Raw genomic sequence first — 25736 nt, forward strand, 5'->3', positions numbered from 1 at the left:
TTGTATCTCCTCATTGCTTATCAGTGATCTTTTCCACTGTGCCTGGCTGTCCTCAAGTGGAAGGCTAGTATGAATAAAAATATTATCTAATTAGTCTAAATAACCTAGCATTACAACAGAAGCCATTTTGTGAACTTAGGACATTTTCAGAAGTTTATGGTCAGAGTGCATGTTCTTGAGATGTAAGAGTGTTTGGGGTAAATCGAGAGCCTTTGGTATGGCCTTCTGGGGATTCAGTGAATTCTCCTAGTAAATTTCTCAGGAATCTCCACCCACATTGCATCCCTGAGGAGGGGTCTGAGAGTTTCCACTGCCCAGCAGGTCCCTGACCTGGGGAGTGAGGTGCCTCACCCCCTTCACACGATGCTCCCAGACTCCACTTGTTCTTCCCTTCCTTGGTGCTGAGGGGCCCGCAGTCTGCCAACAGTATCAGAGGTTCTGTTTGGAGCATGTTACCCTCTGCTTGGAGAAGGAAATGGCAACCCACTCCAGCATTCTTGCCTGGAGAATCCCATGGACAGAAGAGCCTGGAGGGCTACAGTTCTTGGGGTTGCAAAGAGTCAGACATGACTGAATAACTAACACACACACCCCTCTGCTCAAAACCCTCAGAAGACCTTCTATCTCATTCAGAATTAAATGGAAAGACTTCACTGTGGCCTCGTAGACTCTAAGATCTTGCCACACGCTTCTTTGGCCTCATCTTAGGCTCTCACTCAGCTCACCTGTAGAACAGGGTCCACTATAGACTAGCCTTTAGTAATTCAGGTGGAATAAATGGTTATAACCCTCCCCTTCATTGTATAAGAGGCATTCATCCCTTCAAATACAAATGCCTTCTGAATACCTTTCTGTGGAAACACTGGGTGAGTTACTGGGGGAACGGTGGGGAACAATGACAAGGCATCCCGCACCTGTGATGCTGACTGCCCAGTGTCCACGCAAACCTTGGTCAGCTAACCACACAAACAGGTGTAACGTTAGTACTCAGAGGAGTGCTGCAAAGGAAAGGCTCATGACGTACCGGAGAGCTTGTTTGACGGAATCAATGAAGGCACGGGCAGCTTCCCTGAGCAAGGGATGAAAGATAATCACAGTTCACCTGTTCATTTAAGATTTATTCTCTTCAATACTAAATAATGTAAATTTTACATTAAACATATTCAAGTGGAGTTAATTATATGCATGCTGAAGGCTTTGGGGTAAAGGCTAATAATGTACACAATTTACTTCATAACCCAAAAAATAAATTGGGTTAATGGATAGATGTTGGGAAGGACAGATGGATTAATATGTAATAAGGCAAATATAACACAGTGTTAATAGTAGAATCTAGGTGATCGGTATTTGGGTGATCTCTGTAAATTTCTTTCAGATTTCCTATATGCTTGAAAATGCTCATATTGTTGGGGGCGGGGGTATTAACCAGATAAGGAGACCGGAGGGAACACCCCCCGCCCCACCCCGAGGGCACAGTACGCACAGATGTCGCTTATGTGCCACTCCACTCCCATTACTCTTATGTTTTGGATGATGTCTGTAGAACAGTAAATATCTTTCTAAATGCTGGATGTAGTTTTAATTAATTAATTTTGCCTTGTTTCTGCTTTGTACTCTGTTGACTGATTTTTACTAGCTGTAATATTAGATTGTCCCTGACCTCCTTTTCTCCATTTGAGAATGCTGCAGCTGACAGTACTTCACAGAATCGCCTTTTTTTTTTTGTTTGAATACTTGCTATTTAGAAAGTCCTTGACAGTTTTCCCTTGGTATCTCTAATTTTCTTGAAGAGATCTCTAGTCTTTCCCATTCTGTTGTTTTCCTCTATTTCTTTGCATTGATCACTGAGGAAGGCTTTCTTATCTCTCCTTGCTATTCTTTGGAACTCTGCATTCAAAACTTGTATCTTTCCTTTCTTCTTTGCTTTTCACTTCTCTTCTTTTCACAGCTAATTGTAAGGCCTCCTCAGACAGCCGTGTTGCTTTTTTGCATTTCTTTTCCATGGGGATGGTCTATATCCCTGCCTCCTATACACTATCACAAACCTCCGTCCATAGTTCATCAGGCACTCTGTCTATTAGATCTAGTCCCTTAAATCTATTTTTCACTTCCATTGTATAATCATTAGGGATTTGATTTAGGTCATACCTGAATGGTGTAGTGGTTTCCCCTACTTTCTTCAATTTAAATCTGAATTTGGCAATAATGAGTTCATGATCTGACCCACAGTCAGCTCCCAGTCTTGTTTTTGCTGACTGTATAGAGCTTCTCCATCTTTGGCTGCAAAGAATATAATCAATCTGATTTCGGTGTTGACCATCTGGTGATGTCCATGTGTAGAGTCTTCTCTTGTGTTGTTGGAAGGGGGTGTTTGCTATGACCAGTGCGTTCTCTTGGCAAAACTCTATTAGCCTTTGCCTTGCTTCATTCCATACTCCAAGGCCAAGTTTGCCTGTTAGTCCAGGTGTTTCTTGACTTCCTACTTTTGCATTCCAGTCCCCTATAATGAAAAGGACATCTTTTTTGGGTGTTAGTTCTACAAGGTCTTGTAGGTCTTCATAGAACCATTCAACTTCAGCTTCTTCAGCATTGCTGGTTGGGGCATAGGCTTGGATTACGGTGATATTGAATGGTTTGCCTTGGAAATGAACAGATCATTCTCTCGTTTTTGAGATTGTATCCAAGTACTGCATTTCAGACTCTTTTGTTTTCCATCAAATTTGGAAAACTCAGCAGTGGCTACAGGATTGGAAAAGGTCAGTTTTCATTCCAATCCCAAAGAAAGGCAATGCCAAAGAATGCTCAAACTACAGCACAATTGCACTCATCTCACACACTCGTAAAGTAATGCTCAAAATTCTCCAAGTGAGGCTTCAGCAATACATGAACCATGAACTTCCAGATGTTCAAGCTGGTTTTAGAAAAGGCAGAGGAACCAGAGATCAAATTGCCAACATCTGCTGGATTGTGGAAAAGGCAAGAGAGTTCCAGAAAAACATCTATTTCTGCTTGATTGACTATGCCAAAGCATTTGACTGTGTGGATCACAATAAACTGTGGAAAATTCTGAAAGAGATGGGCATACCAGAGCACCTGACCTGCCTTTTGAGAAACCTATATGCAGGTCAAGAAGCAACAGTTAGAACTGGACATGGAACAACAGGCTAGTTCCAAATAGGAAAAGGAGTACGTCAAGGCTGTATATTGTCACCCTGTTTATTTAACTTCTATGCAGAGTACATCATGAGAAACGCTGGGCTGGAAGAAGCACAAGCTGGAATCAAGATTGCAAGGAGAAATATCAATAACCTCAGATATGCAAATGATACCACCCTTATGACAGAAAGTGAAGAGGAACTAAAAAGCCTTTTGATGAAAGTGAAAGAGGAGAGTGAAAAAGTTGCCTTAAAGCTCAACATTCAGAAAACTAAGATCATGGCATCTGGTCCCATTGTTGTAGCCACGAGTTTCGGAAAACAAACTCACTCAGAAGGACAATGCAGATAGTGGAGCACAGTTTATTACACCGGTGGGCTGAAGGCAGAGTCTCCTCTTAGCCAAGGACCCCAACCAGCATTTGTTAAAATCTTTTATACCCCATGTGTACGTGTCTGAACCCACCACTCCAAATTCCTTGAGACTTACATCAACCAAGGAAAATACAATCCCAATAACCCCATCATTCACGTGCTATGATTAGCCAATAATCAATAAACCCAAGGTTACACTCCGATAGATACAGAAAAATTTATGGCCTGTCTGGAGGAAGGGGTAATTAGTGTGTTTTCTCTTAGGCGATGACTAACCTAGATACTGTCTTGCTTTTTCCATGATCCAGCAGATGTTGGCAATTTGATCTCTGGTTCCTCTGCCTTTTCTAAAACCAGCTTGAACATCAGGAAGTTCACGGTTCACATTTTGCTGAAGCCTGGCTTGGAGAATTTTGAACGTTACTTTACTAGTGTGTGAGATGAGTGCAATTGTGCGGTAGTTTGAGTATTCTTTGGCATTGCCTTTCTTTGGGATTGGAATGAAAACTGACCTTTTCCAGTCCTGTGGCCACTGCTGAGTTTTCCAAATTTGCTGGCATATTGAGTGCAGCACTTTCACAGCATCATCTTGCAGGATTGGAATAGCTCCACTGAAATTCCATCACCTCCACTAGCTTTGTTCGTAGTGATGCTTTCTAAGGCCCACTTGACTTCACATTCCAGGATGTCTGGCTCTAGGTCAGTGATCACACCATCGTGATTATCTGGGTCGTGATGATCTTTTTTGTATAGTTCTTCTGTGTATTCTTGCCACCTCTTCTTAATATCTTCTGCTTCTGTTAGGTCCATACCATTTCTGTCCTTTAATGAGCCCATCTTTGCATGAAATGTTCCCTTGGTATCTCTAATTTTCTTAAAGAGATCTCAGGTCTTTCCCATTCTGTTGTTTTCCTCTATTTCTTTGCATTGATCATTGAGGAAGGCTTTCTTATCTCTCCTTGCTATTCTTTGGAACTCTGCATTCAGATGCTTATGTCTTTCCTTTGCTCCTTTGCTTTTCGCTTCTCTTCTTTTCACAGCTATTTGTAAGGCCTCCCCAGACAGGCATTTTGCTTTTTTGCATTTCTTTTCCATGGGGATGGTCTTGATCCCTGTCTCCTGTACACTGTCATGAACCTCATTCCATAGTTCATCAGGCACTCTATCTATCAGATCTAGGCCCTTAAATCTATTTCTCACTTCCACTGTATAATCATAAGGGATTTGATTTAGGTCATACCTGAATGGTCTAGTGGTTTTACCTACTTTCTTCAATTTAAGTCTGAATTTGGCAATAATGAGTTCATGATCTGACCCACAGTCAGCTCCTGGTCTTGTTTTTGCTGACTGTATAGAACTTCTCCATCTTTGGCTGCAAAGAATATAATCAGTCTGATTTCGGTGTTGACCATCTGGTGATGTCCATGTATAGAGTCTTCTCTTGTGTTGTTGGAAGAGGGTGTTTGTTATGACCAGTGTATTTTCTTGGCAAAACGCTATTAGTCTTTGCCCTGCTTTATTCCGTATTCCAAGGCCAAATTTGCCTGTTAGTCCAGGTGTTTCTTGACTTCTTACTTTTGCATTCCAGTCCCCTATAAATGAAAAGGACATCTTTTTTGGGTGTTAGTTCTACAAGGTCTTATAAGTCTTCATAGAACCGTTCAACTTCAGCTTCTTCAGTGTTACTGGTTGGGGCATAGACTTGGATTACTGTGATATTGAATGGTTTGCCTTGGAAACGAACAGAGATCATTCTGTCGTTTCTGAGATTGCATCCAAGTACTGCATTTCGGACTCTTTTGTTGACCATGATGGCTACTCCATTTCTTCTGAGGGATTCCTGCCCACAGTAGTAGATATAATGGTCATCTGAGTTAAATTCACCCATTCCAGTCCATTTGAGTTCGCTGATTCCTAGAATGTCAACATTCACTCTTGCCATCTCTTGTTTGACCACTTCCAATTTGCCTTGATTCATGGACCTGACATTCCAGGTTCCTATGCAATATTGCTCTTTACAGCATCGGACCTTGCTTCTATCACCAGTCACATCCACAGCTGGGTATTCTTTTTGCTTTGGCTCCATCCCTTCATTCTTTCTGGAGTTATTTCTCCACTGATCTCCAGTAGCATATTGGGCACCTACTGACCTGGGGAGTTCCTCTTTCAGTATCCTATCATTTTGCCTTTTCATACTGTTCATGGGATTCTCAAGGCAAGAATACTGAAGTGGTTTGCCATTCCCTTCTCCAGTGGAGCACATTCTGTCAGATCTCTCCACCATGACCCGCCCATCTTGGGTTGCCCCACCGGCATGGCTTAGTTTCATTGAGTTAGACAAGGCTGTTTTCCTAGTGGGATTAGATTGACTAGTTTTCTGTGAGTATGGTTTTAGTGTGTCTGCCCTCTGATACCCTCTTGGAACACCTACCGTCTTACTTGGGTTTCTCTTACTTTGGGCGTGGTGTATCTCTTCACGGCTGCTCCAGCAAAGCACAGCCGCTGCTCCTTACCTTGGACAAGGGGTATCTCCTCACTGCCGCCCTTCTTGACCTTCAACGTGGGATAGCTCCTCTGCTGCTGCTGCTGCTGCTAAGTCACTTCAGTCGTGTCCGACACTGTGCGACCCCATAGACAGCAGCCCACCAGGCTCCCCTGTCCCTGGGATTCTCCAGGCAAGAACGCTGGAGTGGGTTGCCATTTCCTTCTCCAGTGCATGAAAGTGAAAAGTGAAAGTGAAGTCACTCAGTCGTATCCGACTCTTTGCAACCCCACGATTGCAGCCCACCAGGCTCCTCTGCCCATGGGATTTTCCAGGCAAGAGGACTGGAGGGGGTGCCATCGCCTTCTCCAATAGCTCCTCTAGGCCCTATCTATTTCTGCTTTATTGACTATGCCAAAGCCTTTGACTGTGTGGATCACAATAGACTGTGGAAAATTCTTCAAGAGATGGGAATACCAGACCACCTGATCTGCCTCTTGAGAAATTTGTATGTGGCAAGAACAAATATTTAAAAAGGGATCTGGAGGAAAAGAGAGGTGTTTATTCCTTCTGACTTCCTTTCTCCTTCGACTCAGTCTTGATGGTCTCTTATTGGGAAAAAAAAATCCCCAAATTAAGATCACATTAAGATCATGTGTTGACGATAACTCAATTTATTTATATCTAGAAATAAAGCAATAATCTAGAATGACAGTTTTTTATTGGTCTTCACTGAAAAAAAATTATTGTGGATGAGATTTGGAAAATACCTAGACCATCTTCTTTCTTCAAATTTTCCAGTAAAGATATGCTGCCTGTTCTCGTATTTCATAAATTTGTGCTTTTAAAGGAAATCTTCTACCCCATTTGATTAGAATGCTATTACATGAAGACAAATAGAATTTGTTACTGACAAAAGTTCTGGGTTTTAAATCAAATATAATAACTGATGTTAAATTGCCACATTAAGCTGATGTTTTGTTTTACTGAGCCTGTGTACTCTCTAATCCCAAGACACATGTAAACATTTCTAAGTGGGTGTCTAATTTTGAAATCTCTGTTAAAGTGAAGCCGAATCCGGCCTCTGTACCCAGGCATCAAATTAAATCTTACACACACAGTTTTGGCTGAAGTAGAAAAGAAGAGCTTTATTGCTTTGCCTGGCCCAGAAAAGCCAGAGCGGGCTAATGCCATCGAAGCTGTGTGTCCCAACCTGGAGGTATAGTGAGAAGTTTTACAGTAATGATTCAAGAGGACATGGTCAGCTCATGGACATTCTTCTGATTGGTTGGTGGTGAGGTATGTAGGAGTCAGCATCATCAACCTTCTGGTTCCCAGTGGTCTGGGCAGCAGACTGCCTTGTGGGGAGTTCAGTGTCTGTAAAACAGCTCCATTGTTACGTATCCCTTGTGAGGGAAACTGGACTTTGCCCAAGGCTGCCCTATTGTTTTGTTTGTTTTTTTTTGTTTGTTTTGTTTCTTTTTACTTCCATATCTTAGCATCCCCTTCCTTCCCTAATTAGCAACCGTTTGAACCTGCTCCTTAAAACACTGAGAAGGTTATAGTAGTTTGGTAGTTTAAGTTGCCAAGTCACGTCCGACTCTTGCGACCCCGTGAACTGTAGCCTGCCAGGCTCCTCTGTTCATGGGATTTTCCAAGGGAAATTATCAGAATGGGTTTGCTCTTTCCTTCTCCAAGGGATCTTCCAGACCCAGGAATTGAACCCAGGTCTCCTGTATCACAAGCAGATTCCTGCATTGCAGACAGATTCTTTACTGACTAAGGTACAAGGGAAGCCTCCTGGAGGCTGAATAAAGCCTATCTTCTATAATTAAGAAATGGGGGCGACTCAGAGGCTCTTGTGCTCAGGAGTCCCACAGGGTCCCACTTGGTATCAAAAGTACACAATCTAGAAATAAAGGACTCCTCTGATATTCCAGGGAGTCCACACAACTCTGAGCACTGGGCTCTTTGAAGGATGTATATCTACAAAATGACTTTGCCAGCCTATTTTCTGCTACTTTTTCGCTTGGTTCCAACAAGTGTCCTACAGTTTGGATGAAAAGAGGACCCTGTGAAGTGGATACAGCTGTGCTGGGTTGAGTCCCTGCAAGTGAAAAAGGCAGACAGTCTCTTCTCTTCATGATTTCAGTCTTCCTCTCCTTCGAACTTGTTTACGCAGGTCCTTTGACCACTTTCAGCCATTTGTCAAGAAAAGTTTTGCAGTGGATCTCTTTCCAAATGAAACTGCATTGCATTTTTGAACCCCAATAAACTGCTTCATAACCTCTTTTACCTAATATCTGTATAGTTTCAGAAGTGCACACACGTTTTTAAAGTAAAAATATAGATACTATATCCTTTATCATCTGAACCTCAAAACATGTGATTTCAATAGCCCTATAAGAAAATGGTGGTGGTTATATGTTAATAAGAAAATAGACACGTGGAGTTTTACAAAGAAAAGTACATTTGCTAAAATATACCTATTAAATCTGTTTTGTAAGCTTTGTCTACGGGAGACAGGAATCTTAAGAATTGCAGTGAAGCTCCTTTCTAGTTCCTAATAACTGCTACTTATGTTGTCACGCTGTATTATCCAATTTCCCTGAAGTCTGAAGCAGAGGAACGCCCAAAGAAAAATATTCTGTGCACCAGTACAAACTGTTCAGCTCCATTGCAGTTTGGTGTGTGTTGAAGGTTTTGGAATAGTACAATTGTCAGCTGATTCATGGCCCTTTCCAACAGATATCTAAACATGCCTGTAGGTGCAAAAGCCGGAAGACTTAACAGGCAGGATTTCTGAATTTCACTGTTGTGTCTACCATTGGATCTTACCCTTAGTCTAGAGAAAATAAATGAAACAGCAGACTTTTGCTTCTAGGTTTTTAATGTAGAGGCCAGGGTTCAGTAGGTTGATTAGAACATGGTAACTTTGCCTTTGTCTTCAGGCAGCCAACATTTATTAAAACATCTCTTGTGGGCAGCTTGTGTGTTATACTAGTGTTAGGTGTTACAAAAAAGAAAAGGAAATGTTAGTATCATAAAACTCAATCTCATACCTAACATCCTTTAATCAACAGAAAGAATGTCCCGACCCCTTGTGTGTGTGTATGTAGCGGATGCGTGGTCTTAAGCACAGACACTTCAGAACTGGCCAAATGAAATTCTGCCTGGGTTCAGGTTCTCCAAGGACATATCTTCAGAATTCTAGCTGCTAAGAGTTGATGGCTAGCACGGGATTAGGAATTTACATAAAGCACATACTGTTACAGCTTCGGGTTGCTCTCCTTTTCAACTGGTGATTTACCATGAAAATAGACTACTTGGGTTTACATAACAATTTACACTTTGCTCCTCAGTTGCCTCATCTGCAAAGTGGGGATAACATTAGTATCTACATTATATGATGGTATGAGGATTAAGAATTGTATTGTATAACTGAATTACATTTGTATAGTTCAGTTTTTAATTGTCCTACTACATAGAAGTAGGTATAATTGATCATTTGCTTCCTGGGCCAGTGGAAGTCCAGCTTCTTAAGCCTCTGAGTTAAACCACATACTATATTCCTTGTGTTGTATTGATCTTTATGAAATGGAGTCTTAGTTGTGAATTTCTGTTTGTTTTCAAATTTGATATGAAATTTAGTATCTTGTAACATTTTCAAAAGAGAAACAATCTTAAAACCCCTCTGTGAATGTCTGATTTAGTTTTTCTGGGAAATTGGTTTCAGGAAATTAAAGACAGGTTAAGCACCTGTCATTTGCTAGTGCCATCATTAAAACTTGAGAAATTGTTTCCTTAATCCTACCAGAGAAGACTTGTCTGTGCTCTTTAAAGCATTCAACTATGTAAGGCAGATATAATTAACCAACTTAAAAAATAAAAAACTTCCCTGACTGTCCATGAGGTGTTTTGCCCTAAGAGCTAGCAGGGTGTAGGCCCTCATGTTATGTCTAAAATCCAACAAACCCTGGTTAGACTTCCCATCTGCTATTACTTCTTGTCTCCATAGCACAGTAAACTTTTGGGGGAAGGTAAACTTGAAATGCCATGTAATGTGACAAGACCCTAATCACGGAATCCCAGCCAGCCTCACATTAAAAAACAAAACAAAAAATAGAGTTCGAACTTGAATGTGCGTACTCTTAAGTCTGTATTTGAAAGTGGTAGGTTTAAGCGCACTTACATGCATAGAGAGAGAGAGAAGGACAGAAAACAAATGTGCTCCCCAGTACCACTCAGTCATAAAATTATGAGACCTGAGATGCCTGCAGGCCTGGTCTCATTATCTTCATTACTTCATATCTTATTGTTGCAGATGACTTAAAAATCTGAGCATCTGTACGTGTAATTTCCTTAAAATAAATGCAGTTAATTTTTTTCTTTGTTTAATTCTTACATCTTTTGCATATGCATATTCTCCTTCCAGTAAATTAAAAGTTCCTGCAGAACAGAAAGTGTGCTAAGTCTTATGAATTTTCCTGTGTTACCTAGATAATACATTTGGTGTTATCGATTGACTAGAATATAAGGATACAGAGAAAGACGTGTACCAGAAAATATTTCTGATATTGAATGAGATATTGCAAAACAATCCATAGATGGAATATAAAATAATCACAACTGAAAAAGATGAAGAGAAAGTATGAAGATGTTAACTGAGACACAGGAGGTTGGGGAGGGAAGTAGAAAAATAACTGTACGTAAGAAGAAGCCAAGCAGTTTTTTTAAGATTGAAGGTTTACTCAAAAAAAGTCACCATTTGAATAAGTACACCCAAACATAATCGAATAGTCAAAATAAACTAGTACGTGTAAATATGCAACAAAAAGAAACCTTATTCATGCATCACTTGGTTGATTGAAAATTCTAAGCAAAAATATTTACATAACCTACTGGTTTTACAGTAGGGAAAAGATTATTTGCTTATTTTAAGATCACAATGAGTTTAACATATTAATATTTAACCCAAGTTTAGAGCATCACTTTTGAATGAGAAAAATTATGAGATGAAAAAATGAAAGTTTTTAAACAACAAGTTGTACTAAAGCTATTGTTTATGAAGAAGAGTTTATCCAATGCATAAAATTCTGCTTTAAAATCACCATGGCATTGATTTGTATTTTACTATTCAAGGGACAATATAAATTCTTGAGGAAAGCTATAATTTTACTGTTTAAATGAATGTAGCATATATGGTGGCTAAAACTACTAGTTCCCCTAAATCTACACGTGAAGGACTATGCTGAGAAACATGTCATTTTTTTTTTTTAGTGAAATACAGTTCATTAGCAATGCTGTGTTAATTTCTTATGTACAACATACTGCGATCCAGCTATAAATGTATGTACAGTCTTTTTTATATTTTTTCCATTATGATTTATCTCAGGATACTGAATAGAGTTCTCCATGCTGTCCAGTAGGACCTTGTTGCTTATGAATTCCATGTATAATAGTCCTCATCTACTAACTTCAGACTTACAGGCCATCCCTTCCCGCTCCTCCCCTGGCAAAAACAAGACTGTTCTCTGTAGTCCGTGAGTCTAAGAAAGTCGTTTTGATGAATCCACCCTACACAGGCAGTTTAAGTTGAGCACATGCTACAAAAAGACTAACAATGATAACAAGTTAAGGGGAAGGAACAAAATACTTAAGTCCTTTAACTGGAACTTGGAAAGGAAGTTTAAGTAGAACTTGAAAAGTTAAGAAAGTGATGAAACAGCATTTACAACTTAACAATTTCAAAAAAGCAAAGTAAGGATGTTTCCACCCTTCTCTCAAAAATCACATTAGAAAAATGCAAATATGAAGAAACAGAAACAGTGGTTTACACATTGATAACTAGAAGACATCTATAACTCCAAGTCAAAGAAGATAGGGCAAAATGACTCATAACAATAAAGAGGTAAAATGACCTTAACATGCCTGTCAAGGGGAGAGCTTTGGAAGGCAGATTTTATTCAGCCTGTAGAATTTCAGAAAGGTTTTTGAGCTGGTGGTACTTTTTTATTGCAGAAGGAAAGAGTGGAAATAAGGACATTGGAAGTGTCTTCAAGAAAGAGTTCGAGCCTCCAAACTGTCTCCATCTGTACCTCTCCACACACCTTGCGGGGAGCCATAAGGGTATACTCTGGAGAAGAATTAGAGGTGAAGGCAGAGAGCAGCAGCATTGTGAGACAGGGATCCGAACAGGAAATAAAAGTGGGTCTATCAGATGACGATAACACCAGTTCCTAACCCTGTCTAGTTCCCAAAAGAAATTGAACTCCCCCTGAGAAAAAACCCTCTTGTACATATATGGAGCCTCCTCCCAGTAAAAAAAAAAAAAAAAAAAGCCATCTAACCACCTGATTAGCCTACAGTTTGATTATATAAGTCTCAGGTATTTTTGCAACAAATTATGTGCTGTGCATTGGTAACTAACAAACCATGACAGCTTAACACTGTGCACGTTGCTTTTTCATTCCCGTTACGTTCCAGTAGTGGGCGGCTCTCCTCTGTCTTGTAGTTCTGCCCTCTGGAACATGTGGTCTCCAGGGTCCTTACGGCAGGATCTAAGATGGAAGAGGGAGCACACAGACCCAACTCCCTCGGTCCAGAAGGGACACTTGTCACTTTCCTTCATAATCTGTTGCGCAGGTCTGTTCATGTGGGAGATGTGGAGGAACACTTGTAACATTGGGTGGTCACTAACTTCTCAACAGCTCTGTGCAAACTTGCGTGCAGGTCCTTGCAGGCCCCTTTCTTCCCATGCCACAGCTGTGGGGTTTGTTTTTAATTTCATTGAATATTTACAATTCGTTTTGAATGTAAAAGCTATCTATGTGCCTGCCCTGTGACGGGAGTTAGAATACAGAGGTGTGTATGGTACAGTCTCTGGTCTCAAGGTTATTCTACATTTAACCTCTTAATTCAATATTGGCTTTGAAATAATTTTCAGGTCATTCCCTCTTAGTGGTTGTATTGGTATGTATAAATCAGTGACTAGCTAATCAAAGACTGTAGAAGTTATTGATTTGTAATCAACAGGACCTTTTGTCCCTGTGGCGAAATCTTTAATTTCAGATATTTCTTCTAAGTCTTTTGAGAACTGCACTTTTTCTTTTTAACTCAAATAATTGTTGAGAGCTCTTTTCTTCTTTACAATGGTAACATGTAAGGATCTCTAATGGGCTCTGTAGATAAGTAAATGCAAATTTATCTTTTTCTCATTATTACCTTGTGATTTATTTCTGATGTGCACTGAAGCAGGTTTGTAAATTAATATGAAATTCTCTATAGAAAGTTTCATAGCGTATCAGTTGAAAGCAGTTATCTACGAAGAGCTTTGTATTGGAGGCAGTTTGCAAATGCATCTCATATACTTCTTTAAAACTTTTATTTTCTGATTTGAAAACATACATTTATATTAGAAATACTATTTCTTCTTAGTTGACTCTCAATCTACAGCTTGAACTGCTTATACCAGTGGTACAGCCAATTTTTAGTAGTTGGATTCTGAGAGTATTGATCAATTTTTTATAATGTTTGCTTGCCTTGTTTTCTTTTCTAGAGTACCCGAGTGGCTTTGGACCATCTGGAGTCTGTGCCTGAGAAACTGAGCCTACTAGAAGATTTCAAAGGCTTCCGAGTGAGAAAGAGTTGGCTTGTCTCTTTCAGTATTTTTATCTGAGTGAGAACAAGTGACATCTTCCTGATGTGCAAAGAAAATTGTAGGGAGGGAGGGAAAACCAAAGAGCTTGGAGACTCTTAGCTCTCAATCTTATCTGAGTTTATTGACATTTGTGAAGCCAGGATTGAAAATAATGGAATTTATATGTTAGCACAATAAAGGAAAAGAGAGACTTTTACCCTATTACCAGGAGCTCATTTGGCTCCCTAAAGCTTTAATTACAATTTAGAAAAATCGAAGAATTAAAATACATTACATTGGTAATATATAACTTTTTGATGAGCAGTTTTCATTTGTGAATTATCTTCTTTTATTAAATCATTAAATTTCCAGAGTACTGTTTGTCGTAGAGATACAGTAGTACACAGGTTATCCCTATATGACAATATAATGATTCAAATCCACATAGAGTTTTAGATTTTGTATCTAATGCTATTTATTGATAGAACTCTAACCACAAAGGATTTCCTTATGAAGTCAGTTAATTACATATGTGGGTTTACCTACTATAATTTTTTTTTAAGTTGCTCATAGAGGAGAGAGGCAAAGCAAATAACCCTGCTGCCCAGTCATGCCAAACAAGGTCCAGCCCAGATAGCATCTTCACATGGCCCCTTGGGGATGCATATGGAGTGGACAGTTTTCATGATCTGTAATTTTTTGGCCCTGTATGTACAAACAGAGGTGAGAGTCTCTTTTTGAAAAACATTAACCATTCATTTCACATTGCCTTTAAAATGTAACTTATATTTAGGTTCTGCTTAACTCTAACATATTTGAGAATATAGTAAGTAAAAAATATAAGGCAGATCATGCCATATTGATTTCTTGGAGGTATTAATGAGATTCAGCTTTCAAGGTCTACACTATTTTAAAATTTCACTGTGTATTTTGCTAGTTCAGTAACTGAACATTTTTCAGTGGGATCTAAGGAGCTGACACATGTGGAAATTTGGAATATCACATGTAGAATAAAACCAAGCATTTCTAGTATACTTTATTAAAGTTTCAATTCTTTCTCATGATTTGATTTTATATTTGCAGTCTAAATCTCAGTCTCTATCAAAGAATTATGTAAAATGTACAAGAAGATATAATTTCTGTTCACCCTTATATGACCCAATGCGGAAAGGAGGCAATATGTTACACCCCTGTCCTTTCCACTTTTTTCTCTTTAGATAATAGAAGTTATCAAAGTGAATGAAGGGCAGGCAAGAGATAAAGTATTAGAAACAGCTGGCATTTGTCACTTGAGGAACTGATGCCTGTCTTATACCAGTATGAAAATGTAAAATTTAACCTCCGGTAACAGCTCATTTTTCCTCAGTGGTCTACATTAAACAGAATGTTCACAAGTACAATGTAAAAGTTGTTCTCTACTATTGCCAAATTTCTCTCTTATTTTTCATCATATGGGCTATTAATTATCTACAAATCTAGCTTATGTGTATGCATACTCCCATAGGAAGATGGTGAAATTTTTAGAGACAGAATGTTTTTCAAAATTTAGAATTGTACTTTTAGTCATTCAAATGGAAACATCTACTTTTAAAATGGAAAGGAATTTGTTAGCAAGTATTATGCACTATATATGGCAGGCAAAAGCTAAGCATTTTATATTTCTTCAAATCCTCAGAGACACATTATAAATTGGCATTATTTTCCCTCATTTTACTACTCAGGAAACTGAAGCTTGGAGTGTGTAGATTATATAAAACTATGATATAATTCTGCATATTTATAGGAAAGCCCATCTGTTTTGCCTACTGCCTCTAGCCTGAAACCCATTCCATATATACTCTAAAGCCGTCTATACGATAAAAAGAGGTCATGTAATCAATTAATGAAAACATTGCCTTAAATAAAAATATATAAAACCTTTAGATTATTAGATGTAGATTATATTTTTCAAATCCTTAAAACTTTCTAAAATTCAGTATGCAGTTAACAAGTTTAAAAACCTAAGTTCTGGTTCATGCTCCTGCCCCAGACAAAATCACTTAATATCTTAAGAGCTTATTTCCTCATCCATAAAATGAGAGACTTGAACAATATTACCTCTGTTGTTCCTACTCACACTGGCATCACTAGCATATATGTGAAAATGCATTTCACATGTTTTTGGACAACACTGTAGTCTCTTGACAACTAAATGTGAATACAAGTGTTATCTTACTTAGATGATCTTGACTTTATTCTTATTTAAAGGTGTCATAGTTTCTGTCTCTCTCTGTTTCTCTCTGTCCCTCCCTCCCTGTCCCACTTCATTTTATTTTTTAATCCTTATTTTGAAAGAAATGGTTCAGCACCACAATCCTACATTTAAACATTACATATTTGATATGGAGGAGAGGGAACAGCTTTGGGTTCCAAGGTCACTCTGCCACAAATTGCCTAGCCTTGGACAGGTCATTCTTAACTTACTTGGGATGTAACTTTGTTTTTTTAATAAAAATGATAACTTTGGAATTCTGATACCCCTTCTGGTCTGAACATTCAAAAAGTTATTTGAGGCTATTTGGGGAGCTAAATAGATGATTTTTCTTATATATGAAAATCAATTGCCCTAATTCTGTTTAATTTCTCCCTAATTCATACTGAAGGGTCTACATAGGGGACTTCCCTGGCAGTACAGTGGTTAAGATTCCAGGTTTCCAATGCAGGGGTTGCCCAGTTCAAATCCCTGGTTGGGGAGCTAAGATCCCATATGCCCTGCAGTGCAGCCAGAAAAAAAAAGAGTCTAAGTAACAGGCTGCAGTGACTATTTGCTGTGTTCTATCCTCTATCCCCAGAAAGAAGGAAAAATAGAAAGGCAGGCAAGCCCTGGTTATTTTTCTGTCTTAGTTTATTACCTGAATCTTTTCATGCTTTTGAGGGCTGGTGAGCTATTCTTTTTTTACTTCCTTTAAGATATTTGGGATGTCAACCATTTTTAAAGTCTTTATTGAATTTGTTACAAGATTGCTTCTGTCTTACGGTGTTGGTCTTTTGCCCTGGAGCATATGGGATCTGAGTTCCCCAGTCAGGGATCAAACCCATACCCCCTGCGTTAGAACGCAAAGTCTTAACCACTGGACCGCCAGGGAAGTCCCGAGATGAGCTATCCTTACATTTAAAAATCTGCATGAAATAATAGTTAACAGGTAGTGTGTTGAAGAAAGAGAATTTTTTTTTTGCTAAGTGCAATTCTAAGGGACAGTATATACCATCCAAAAGTGGCATGGCATCATTAAATACTATCTTCAAACAACTCACTGTTACTTTAAATTTTTCCCTTCACCTAAAGGGTGTCAGTCATGGATTGGCACAGGGACTACCAGTGGGGAAAAAAAAAGGCCAATAACTTTTGTGGGACTGTTTTTATTTTTAATGGTAGCATCTAAAGTGACCATCTTTTTCCTTATCCTTGGGAACCTCTGATTTCTCTGTATATCTCTCTAAATGTCTATAATGATTTATTATCTAGATATCAGAACTTTCTCAGCTTAATTTCAAGCTCTGGTTTCTCTTTCATCTACCAGTTTAGACCCTTTCTTGTTTTTGCAGGGTTCCTGCAGTTTATCCGACAGAATTGACGGGAGATATTCGAAATACCGAGTTCACAGAGATTCTCTTCAGCAGTGCCGGGATGACACCAAGCACAGAGTCCAAAGCTTCAGAGTAATGTCCTTTATATACATTTTCAGACTTTGGGTGTTACCTATGGTTATGGCTATAGCTTTCTAAGCAGGCCCCGTGGCATTTGCATAAGGGTACTTATGAAAGAAATGTTTTGATGTAAGAGATAGATCTTCAATTTTGTAGAAGTAGAAAATAAAAATTCAGGGATCGTGTTTATAACTTTTTATCTGAGAACTAATTATTAAGTGTATGCCGTTGTGGCTCAGCTGGTAAAGAATCCGTCTGCAGTGCGGAAGACCTGGGTTCGATCCCTGGATTGGGAACATCCCCTGGAGAAGGGAAGGGCTACCCACTCCAGTATTCTGCCCTAGAGAATTCCATGGACTTATAGTCCATGGGGTCACAAAGAGTAGGACACGACTGAGGGACTTTCACTTTCTTTCACTTTCGTTGTTGTTTAATATCTTGTTTGTCTATGGGAATTGATGCTGCTTAGGAAATCCTGGTGGGCTTCCCAGATGGCTCAGTGGAAGAGAATCTACCTACTAATGCAGGAGATGTGGGTTCAATCCCTGGGTTGGGAAAATCCCCTGAAGAAGGAAATGACAGCCTACTCCAATATTCTTGCCTGGGAAATCCCACGGGTAGAGGAGCCTGGTTGGCTACAATCCATGGTGTCGCAAAGAGTTGGACATGGTTTAGTGACTAAACAACAGTAAGAAATCCTGAGCCAGGAAACCCTTGGCCTCTTGATTGGTCAGTGGCTTAGTGTGGATGGCCACCCTCCTCATTGTGTAAGTCTGACTATTCCTCTCTCTGCACTAAAATCCTCAGTAGGTGAAATAGCCTATAGTAGTTCCTAGGATCAGCATTTGTAGTCGTTCATTTCATGAGGATAAGAGCTCCATATTACTACTTCTGTCTGTGATTCACTAGTGGGGGACCATATAAGAGACTGGGAAGATTTGACCTAAATTACAAACCATTCCCTAGAAGCTGTCCAAGACCCAGGTGGGTTATGGGTGACTTGACACTCATTTGACCTTTAACAGCTGTCGGCCTCGAGCTGAACTTCTCAACCCAGCATTAGTGACATGTGTGCCAGGTAATTCTTTGTTGCAGAGGCTGTCCTAGGCATTGTAGGATGTTAAGCAGCGTCCCTAAGAATGTACTCACTGGATACCAGTCACATTCCCCGTCCCAAGTTGTGGCATCCGAAAGTGTCTCTGAATGTTGCTAGGCATCCCCTGGAGGGCAAAGCTGCTCTCTCACTCTCACTGAGAACACCGAGCTAGAGAGGATCCATCTATAGTACACTCCAAGTCAATTTAGAAAATAAAGCTAAAGTTTCAGCTCTTTTATATTCTTACAAAGTTCAATATGTATGCATATTCATTACACTGTATATATTCACTTATTTCAGCCAAGTGTAATTATTTTTAAGGTGCATCTTCCCTCCTCTGAATGTAATTGGACAGAATGCTCAGTGGATGTAAAGACAGTATTCATTTACATAAGCCCTCCCTGGCATGCTTAAAGTGAGCTCTTTACTTCCCCCATCCCAAACAGAAACTTCACACAATATGCCGTGTTATTGATGCCCTTACTGTGAAGAGGGCGGCCTGGACTTTGTGCTTTTTATACCTTTGCTCTTTATATTGGTATTATTGACTATAGCAGCGATCATGTTATCATATATGGCAAATTTTAAGTTCACTAAATTGTCTTCCAACATTCTCATCAGGTCTCATATACTCAAGCATTTCTCCTCCACTTAGAGTGCCACTGACTTAAGCAGAAGAACAAGGCTTAGACAACAATAGCTAATAATAATAACTACTCGTTACTGAGCACATATTAGAGCAAACTACATGAAATTGCTCTTTTTGTATGTGTCTTATGCTTTATGTGCCTGATTTCATTTAATCCTCACAGCAACCCTCTTTTTTTTTTTTTTTAACCACTGAAGAAAAACAGGTTATAGAGCGATTATGTGATTGAATCATGGTTAAAACCTACATCTGCCTGGTTACAAGAATCTATATCCTTGACCACCAGGCTATTATAGTGTAAATTTGGATCTGCTGTCCCTTAATTTTTTTTAGAAGTCACCAAATGTAGGACAATATCTTTAATAAATAAAAGTCTGTTTTCTCCAAAAGCACAGAAACACAGTGTATGCCTCTTAGTTCAATAGAGGTCTAAAAGCAGATGAAATATTTAAGACATTGCTTCCCAATACAGTTAGATTCAGTATCAGGTGAATCAGTGCTATCTAGAGGCACCCAAATTGCGATAAATCAATGCAATTTCTATAACAGCATATGGCAAAGCTCTGAATGTTTAACATGTTCAGCAAGTAATCTCATTGGAGTTCTCTTTAAAATTACATTTGCAGCTGAAGAGGAAATCAAGCCTGGTTTTGTGAGGCCAACACTTATCAAAATGAGAAGATAAGTTTGAAAATTTTGCAAATAGGGAGTGCAAATGCAGGAAAGAGCCACAAAGCACATTGTATGATGACATTGTTCCACATTAATACTACTTAAACATTTTTAAATATTGATCCATTTCAGTGATGAATACGTAGATTATTATCTTGTGTAGCAGATGTCTGGCCTGAAATAATGCAGTGATCTAAGGCAAAACTCATGAGACTGTCACATTTTTTGTAGTCATTGTTGCGAAAAATGTGAGAGCACATTTTTGCAAATCATAGATACCAATGATCATTTGCTTATATGCTTTTTATAAACATAACTTATTAAGAATGAAAGAGGAGGCAGCTTCAAAAGAAATAAGTTCATATGGGCAGTGAAAAAATTGTTAATTTCTTAGCTTCCTGGATAATCAGAGACGCTGCGTCTGATTTGTTGTTGTTCAGTCACTCAGTTATGTCGAGCTCTTTGCAACACCATGGACTGCAGCGTGTCAGGCCTCCCTGTCCCTCACTCTCTCCCAGAGTTTGCTCAGACTCTGTACAGACTATATTGCCAAAGCACTGCATTTCCTGTCGGAGATGGGGGTGGCAGCACGTATAAGCATACAGAAGGCAGGTCTTCAAGTAGAGAAGAGTTACCTGTCATCTTAATCCTTACAGATAATTCCTGTCCAGTTGTTTTAGAGCGCAGTTTGGCAGACGGCCAGCCATGGGCCAAGTCTTGCCTGCTGACTGCTTCTGTGAGTAAAAACACTTATTCGTGTGTGGTCTATGGCAGCTTTCATGCTCAATGGCAGAGTTGAGTAGTTGCAACAGAAACTGAAGGCCCACAGAGCCTCACAGATTTATCATCAGGCCCTCTGTGGGAAAATTTTGCCAACTCCTGGTCTAGAGAAAGAAGACTTTTACCAAACTATTCTTACTTCCTTTACATGTTATGTAAAGTATTCTCTTTTCTTTATTTATCAGCCAAATACATACTACACAAGTTCTTTGTAAAGTCATACTACTGTTCATTCATTCAACAAATATTTGTTGAGTTTCAGCCATGTGCCAGGAACTTTCTAGGTGCATGGGAATCACATCAGTGAACAAAACGAAGATCTCTGCCTTTGAGAGTTTTTGTTCTTAAGGTAAGATCTTCAAGTCTGTTGTTGCTGACTACAACATCCAGCAAACATATACTGAATTTCCACTGTGCACAAGACGCAGCGCTGGAAGTGGAGAGAATGATGGCATTTTAATGAGAAAAGTCATTACCAATCCTTAGGAATTCAAATAACTGTAGTACAAAGGAGAAAGGGATAAATGCTGTAAAGACAACCCCATTAGGGGACTTCCCTGATGAGCCAGTAGTTAAGAATCCACCTTCCAATGCAGGGGATACAGGTTCCATCCCTGGTGGGGGAACTAAGATCCCATAAGCCACCCGGGAGATAAGCCCACACACCACAACTACTGAACCCCTGCACTCTAGAGCCTGGGCTCCACTCTACACCGCAACTAGAGAAAGCCAGTGGGCTGCCTTAAGGCCCAGCACAGCCAAAAAAAATTTTTAAGTCGATCCCAATAAACAGCAGTGGAAGTTCAGAGAAGAAAGATGCTCTAAAGCCTTTTGAAAAGAGGCTCGTGATGACAAGGTACACGGAAGTGTTTTATCCTCATCTGTTTGGAGAAGAATCACTGTTAGTATTACAGTCGTAGAACCCTGAGTGTATTACTGTTGACAGACAAATAGCTCTTGGAAGAGCAGAACCATGTTGGCAGCTGGCTTCGCTGATGTTTTCGCTGATGTCAGAAGGCAGGGAGACATCCAATATGACCACACTGCTGCTTGTGGAAGGGGAGGTATAGTAGAAAGTGTGCAAGTCAGATTCCCTTTCAATTCAGAAGGAGACTCATCGCCCTCTGTTTGCTCCAATGGCCATCACCAGGCTCAAAAGGATCAGGTTTATAGAAACCCATCAAGATTTTCAGCAGGACCAGTGTCAACAATTGCTGAGAGCATAATGTAACGTTGTATTGAGCTTCCTAAGTTAACTGGACGAAGCCTGATCTCAAAGTATATACAGAGACTTCAATTCACTGCTGAATCGAACACAGCGTTGTATACACAACAAAGCATTCCGTAGCTCATTTCATCAGGCCTAACTGGGTTTCTGTAAGACAACAGACTTCTTTGCTGTCCCAGCTGTTTCGAATAGAACAGAATGTTCAACAGTCAGCCAATAACATAGCATTGCTAATTGGAATTCACAGAGGAGCATGGTTTTGTCCAAAATATTCCCATTTGCTACCTGCCCTTTTTGCTCTCTACCCATGTTCAATATATGGTTTTAATTAGCAGTGGAGTTTTCGGTAAAATCACAAAAAGCATGTTTTGTTCCCATCCTTCCTCCTCCTGAAAAGAAAATCATGATTTTCAATTTCTAGCAGAAGAGTTAGTAGGCAACTTCTCTTTAAAAGCAGATGTTTTACAGGATAAGAAGAGGTGGGTAAGGAAGCGATGATAATGGCTTTCAGCACAGGTTATGAAGGCAGAGTCTGACAAAGCCCATTGTCATATGTGCTCAGCGTAAGCACGTGTGTGCTGCTCCTAGAAGCTGTTTCTCCCTGCTTGAATTGCTCCGTGGTTTGTTTATGCTTTGCTCATAGCAATTAATGACTGCACTTTCTCTCTAAGGTCAGCTATTTCTGTCCATACCTTAAATCGTCTACAATTGTTAGCTTCTGAAACATGCAATATATAACTCCTGGTGCAATTCACAATTGGAGGTGACTTTCACTTAATGACTATTAAAATATCTCATCAGTGTATTACGTAATTTTACAGATATTGCTTGGGAATAGCAGTGGCAATCACGGTGGAAACTGAGGGAGCTTTAACCTCATAATACCCCAATGACGTATAACCACCTCTCTCCATGCTTTTTAAAGAAGTTGTGTGTAAACTGCTATGTAAATATAGCTCTATGCCTCTGCCAGCCCCAAGCAATTTGCCATCATTTAAACCTCTCCTGGAAAGAATGAAAGTGAAATCGCTCAATCTTGTCTGACTCTTTACGACCCTGTGGACTGTAGCCTGCCAGGCTCCTCCATCCAAGGGATTCTCCGGGCAAGAACACTGCAGTGGGTTGCCATTTCCTACTCCAGGGGATCTTCCTGACCCAGAGATCAAACCCTTGTCTCTTGCGACTCCTGCATTGGCAGGCAGATTCATTATCATTGCGCCACCTGGGAAGCCCTATATAGAGATTTAGGGCAAGGGTCCCCAACCTTTGTGCCACAGACCAGAAATGGTCGCTGGCCTGAGTTAGGAACCTGGCTACATAGCAGGAGATGAGTGGCGGGCAAGCAATGCTTTGCCTGTCTTTACAGCCTTTCCCATCACTCACATTAAGGCCTGAGCTCCACCTCCTATCAAATCAGCAGTGGCATTAGATTCTCTAAGAGCTTGAAGCCTACTGCACTTGAATCAACCCAAACTCCCTCATTGGAAAAATTGTCTTCCACAATACTGGTCCCTGGTGCCAAAAAGATTGAGGACTGATGATTTAAGGTGCAAGCAACCCACTCCAGTGTTCTTGCCTGGAGAATCCCAGGGACGGCGGAGCCTGGTGGGCTGCCATCTATGGGGTTGCACAGAGTCAGACACGACTGAAGTGACATAACAGCAGCAGCAGCAGCAACTAATCTTAAAAAAAAAAAAAGTAAAGTAAGTCACTTTAAGTGACTTTTTTTTAAAGTAAAGTGACCCTTTAAAGGGTCGCTCTTTGTGACCCTATGGACCTGTAGCCCACCAGGCTCCTCTGTCCGTGGGATTCTCCAGGCAAGAATACTGGAGTGGGTTGCCATGCCCTCCTCCAGGGGATCTTCCCTACCCAGGGATCGAACCTGGGTCTCCCACGTTGCAGGCAGATTCTTTACCATCTGAGCCACTGGGGGCGGAGGGGTAAACTGATGATTTGAGGTGCAAGTCTAATCTTTAAGTTACCGTAAAAGAAATAGTAAATATAGCTAAAGGTAAATACTGAAATTTGGGTAATGCTATTCTATGGATTATATGACTTTTGAGGGCAGACGCTGTCTGCCTTATCTTTGACTCCAGAATACACAATGCATGCTAATTTGATGATTAAACTTTTTTTCCCTAACTTCAGCCTTTCACGGAATTCTAACAGATTTCATTGTTATTTTTCCAGTAATTATTAGATGACACATCTGAAACCTCATAGGTAATTGAATCATGATGAACTCTGAAGCAATTTTTGTTCTTTTGAATGGATTAAGACTAACTTTCCAGCCATAATATTTAACTAGTTGATTGCATCTTGACATTTTAAAAGTTAAACAAAAGGTTGCCAAATAAGTTGAGATATTTTTTGCTATAAAACCTGAAAATAGCAAAGGAGCAAAAGTGATTAATTAAAAGTCAAAATGTGTACTTGTATGAACATATTTTTTGCTATTCTTGTGCAGTTGCTAAGACATGTCCAATTCTTTGCGACTCCAAACTGGACTGCATCACACCAGGATTCTCTGTCCTTCACTGTCTCTCAAAGTTTGATCAAATTCACATCCATTGAGTTGGTGATGCTACCTAACCATTTCATCCTCTGTCACCCTCTTCTCCTCCTGCCCTCAATCTTTCCCAACATCAGGGTCTTTTCCAGTGAGTCAGGTCTTCCAATCGGGTGGCCAAAGTATTGGAGCTTCAGCTTCAGCATCAGTCCTTCCAACGAATATTCAGTACTGATTTCCTCAGTTGACTGCCTTGATCTCCTTGTAGTCCAGGGGACTCTGAAAAGTCTTCTCCAACACCACAGTTCGAAAGCATCAATTCTTTGGTTCTCAGCTTTCTTTATGGTTCAACTCTCACATCCATACAAGGCCTTTGGAAAAAACATAAATTGGACTATATGGACCTTTGTTGGCAAAGTAATGTGTCTGCTTTTTAATACACTGTCTAGGTTGGTCATAGCTTTCCTTCCAAGGAGCAAGCGTCTTTTAATTTCATGGCTGCAGTCACCATCCACAGTGATTTTGGAGCCCAGGAAAATAAAGTCTGTCACTGCTTCCACTTTTTTGCCTTCTATTTGCCATGAACTGGTGGAACCAGATGCCATGATCTTAGTTTTTTGAATGCTGAGTTTTAAACCAGAATGCAGAGTTTAAAACCAGTTTTAAACTCTCCTCTTTCACTTTCATCAAGAAGCTCTTTAGTTCCTCTTCTTTTTCTGCCATAAGGGTGGTGTCATCTGCATATCTGAGGTTGTTGATATTTCTTCCTGCAGTCTTGATTCCAGCTTGTAATTCATCCAGCCTGGCATGTCACATGATTTACTCTGTATTTAAGTTAAATAAGCAGGGTGACAATATACAGCCTTGACATACTCCTTTCCTAATTTTAAACTATTTTTTCCTAAATTGAAATACCTAGAGTAACGGGCAAATTTGGCCTTGGAGTACATAATGAAGCAGGGCAAAGGCTAACAGGGTTTTGCCAAGAGAACGCACTGGTCATAACAAACACCCTCTTCCAACAACATAAGAGAAGACTTTACACATGGACATCACCAGATGGTCAATACTGAAATCAAATTGATTATATTCTTTGCAACCAAAGATGGCAAAGCTCTATACAGTCAGCAAAAGCAAGAATGGGAGCTGACTGTGCCTCAGATCATGAACTCCTTATTATCAAATTCAGACTTAAATTGAAGAAAGTGGGGAAAACCACTAGACCATTCAGGTATGACCTAAATCAAATTACTTAGGATTATACACTGGAAGTGACAAATGGATTCAAGGGATTATCTGATAGACCGAGTGCCTGAAGAACTATGGACCGAGGTTCGTGATATTGCATAAGAGGCAGTGATCAAGACCATCCCCAAGAAAAAGAAAAGCAAAATGGTTGTCTGAGGAGGCCTTTCAAATAGCTGTGAAAAGAAGAGAAGCAAAAGGCAAAGGAGAAAAGGAAAG

At 39.8% G+C, this 25736-nt stretch overlaps 1 protein-coding gene across 40 annotated transcripts in view; it reads left to right on the forward strand.

The window, feature by feature from the left end:
- Positions 1 to 25736, forward strand: part of CEP128 (centrosomal protein 128) — a 481052-nt gene that overhangs the window by 437325 nt on the left and 17991 nt on the right. For 39 of the 40 annotated variants that reach the window (XM_086319370.1, XM_086319373.1, XM_086319382.1 and 36 more), the window contains 2 exons: positions 13571 to 13648; positions 17237 to 17350. In XM_086319370.1, the coding sequence (XP_086175496.1) occupies positions 13571 to 13648; positions 17237 to 17350 (192 nt within the window). Of the gene's footprint in view, positions 1 to 12033; positions 12220 to 13570; positions 13649 to 17236; positions 17351 to 25736 lie in introns of all 40 variants that reach the window. The other variant, XM_086319409.1, reaches the window with a different exon arrangement.

Source organism: Bos grunniens, chromosome 10 (assembly GCF_055505025.1).
Source record: "Bos grunniens cultivar Pamir isolate PY7600 chromosome 10, Bosgru_T2T1.0, whole genome shotgun sequence".
Taxonomy (NCBI): domain Eukaryota; kingdom Metazoa; phylum Chordata; class Mammalia; order Artiodactyla; family Bovidae; genus Bos; species Bos grunniens.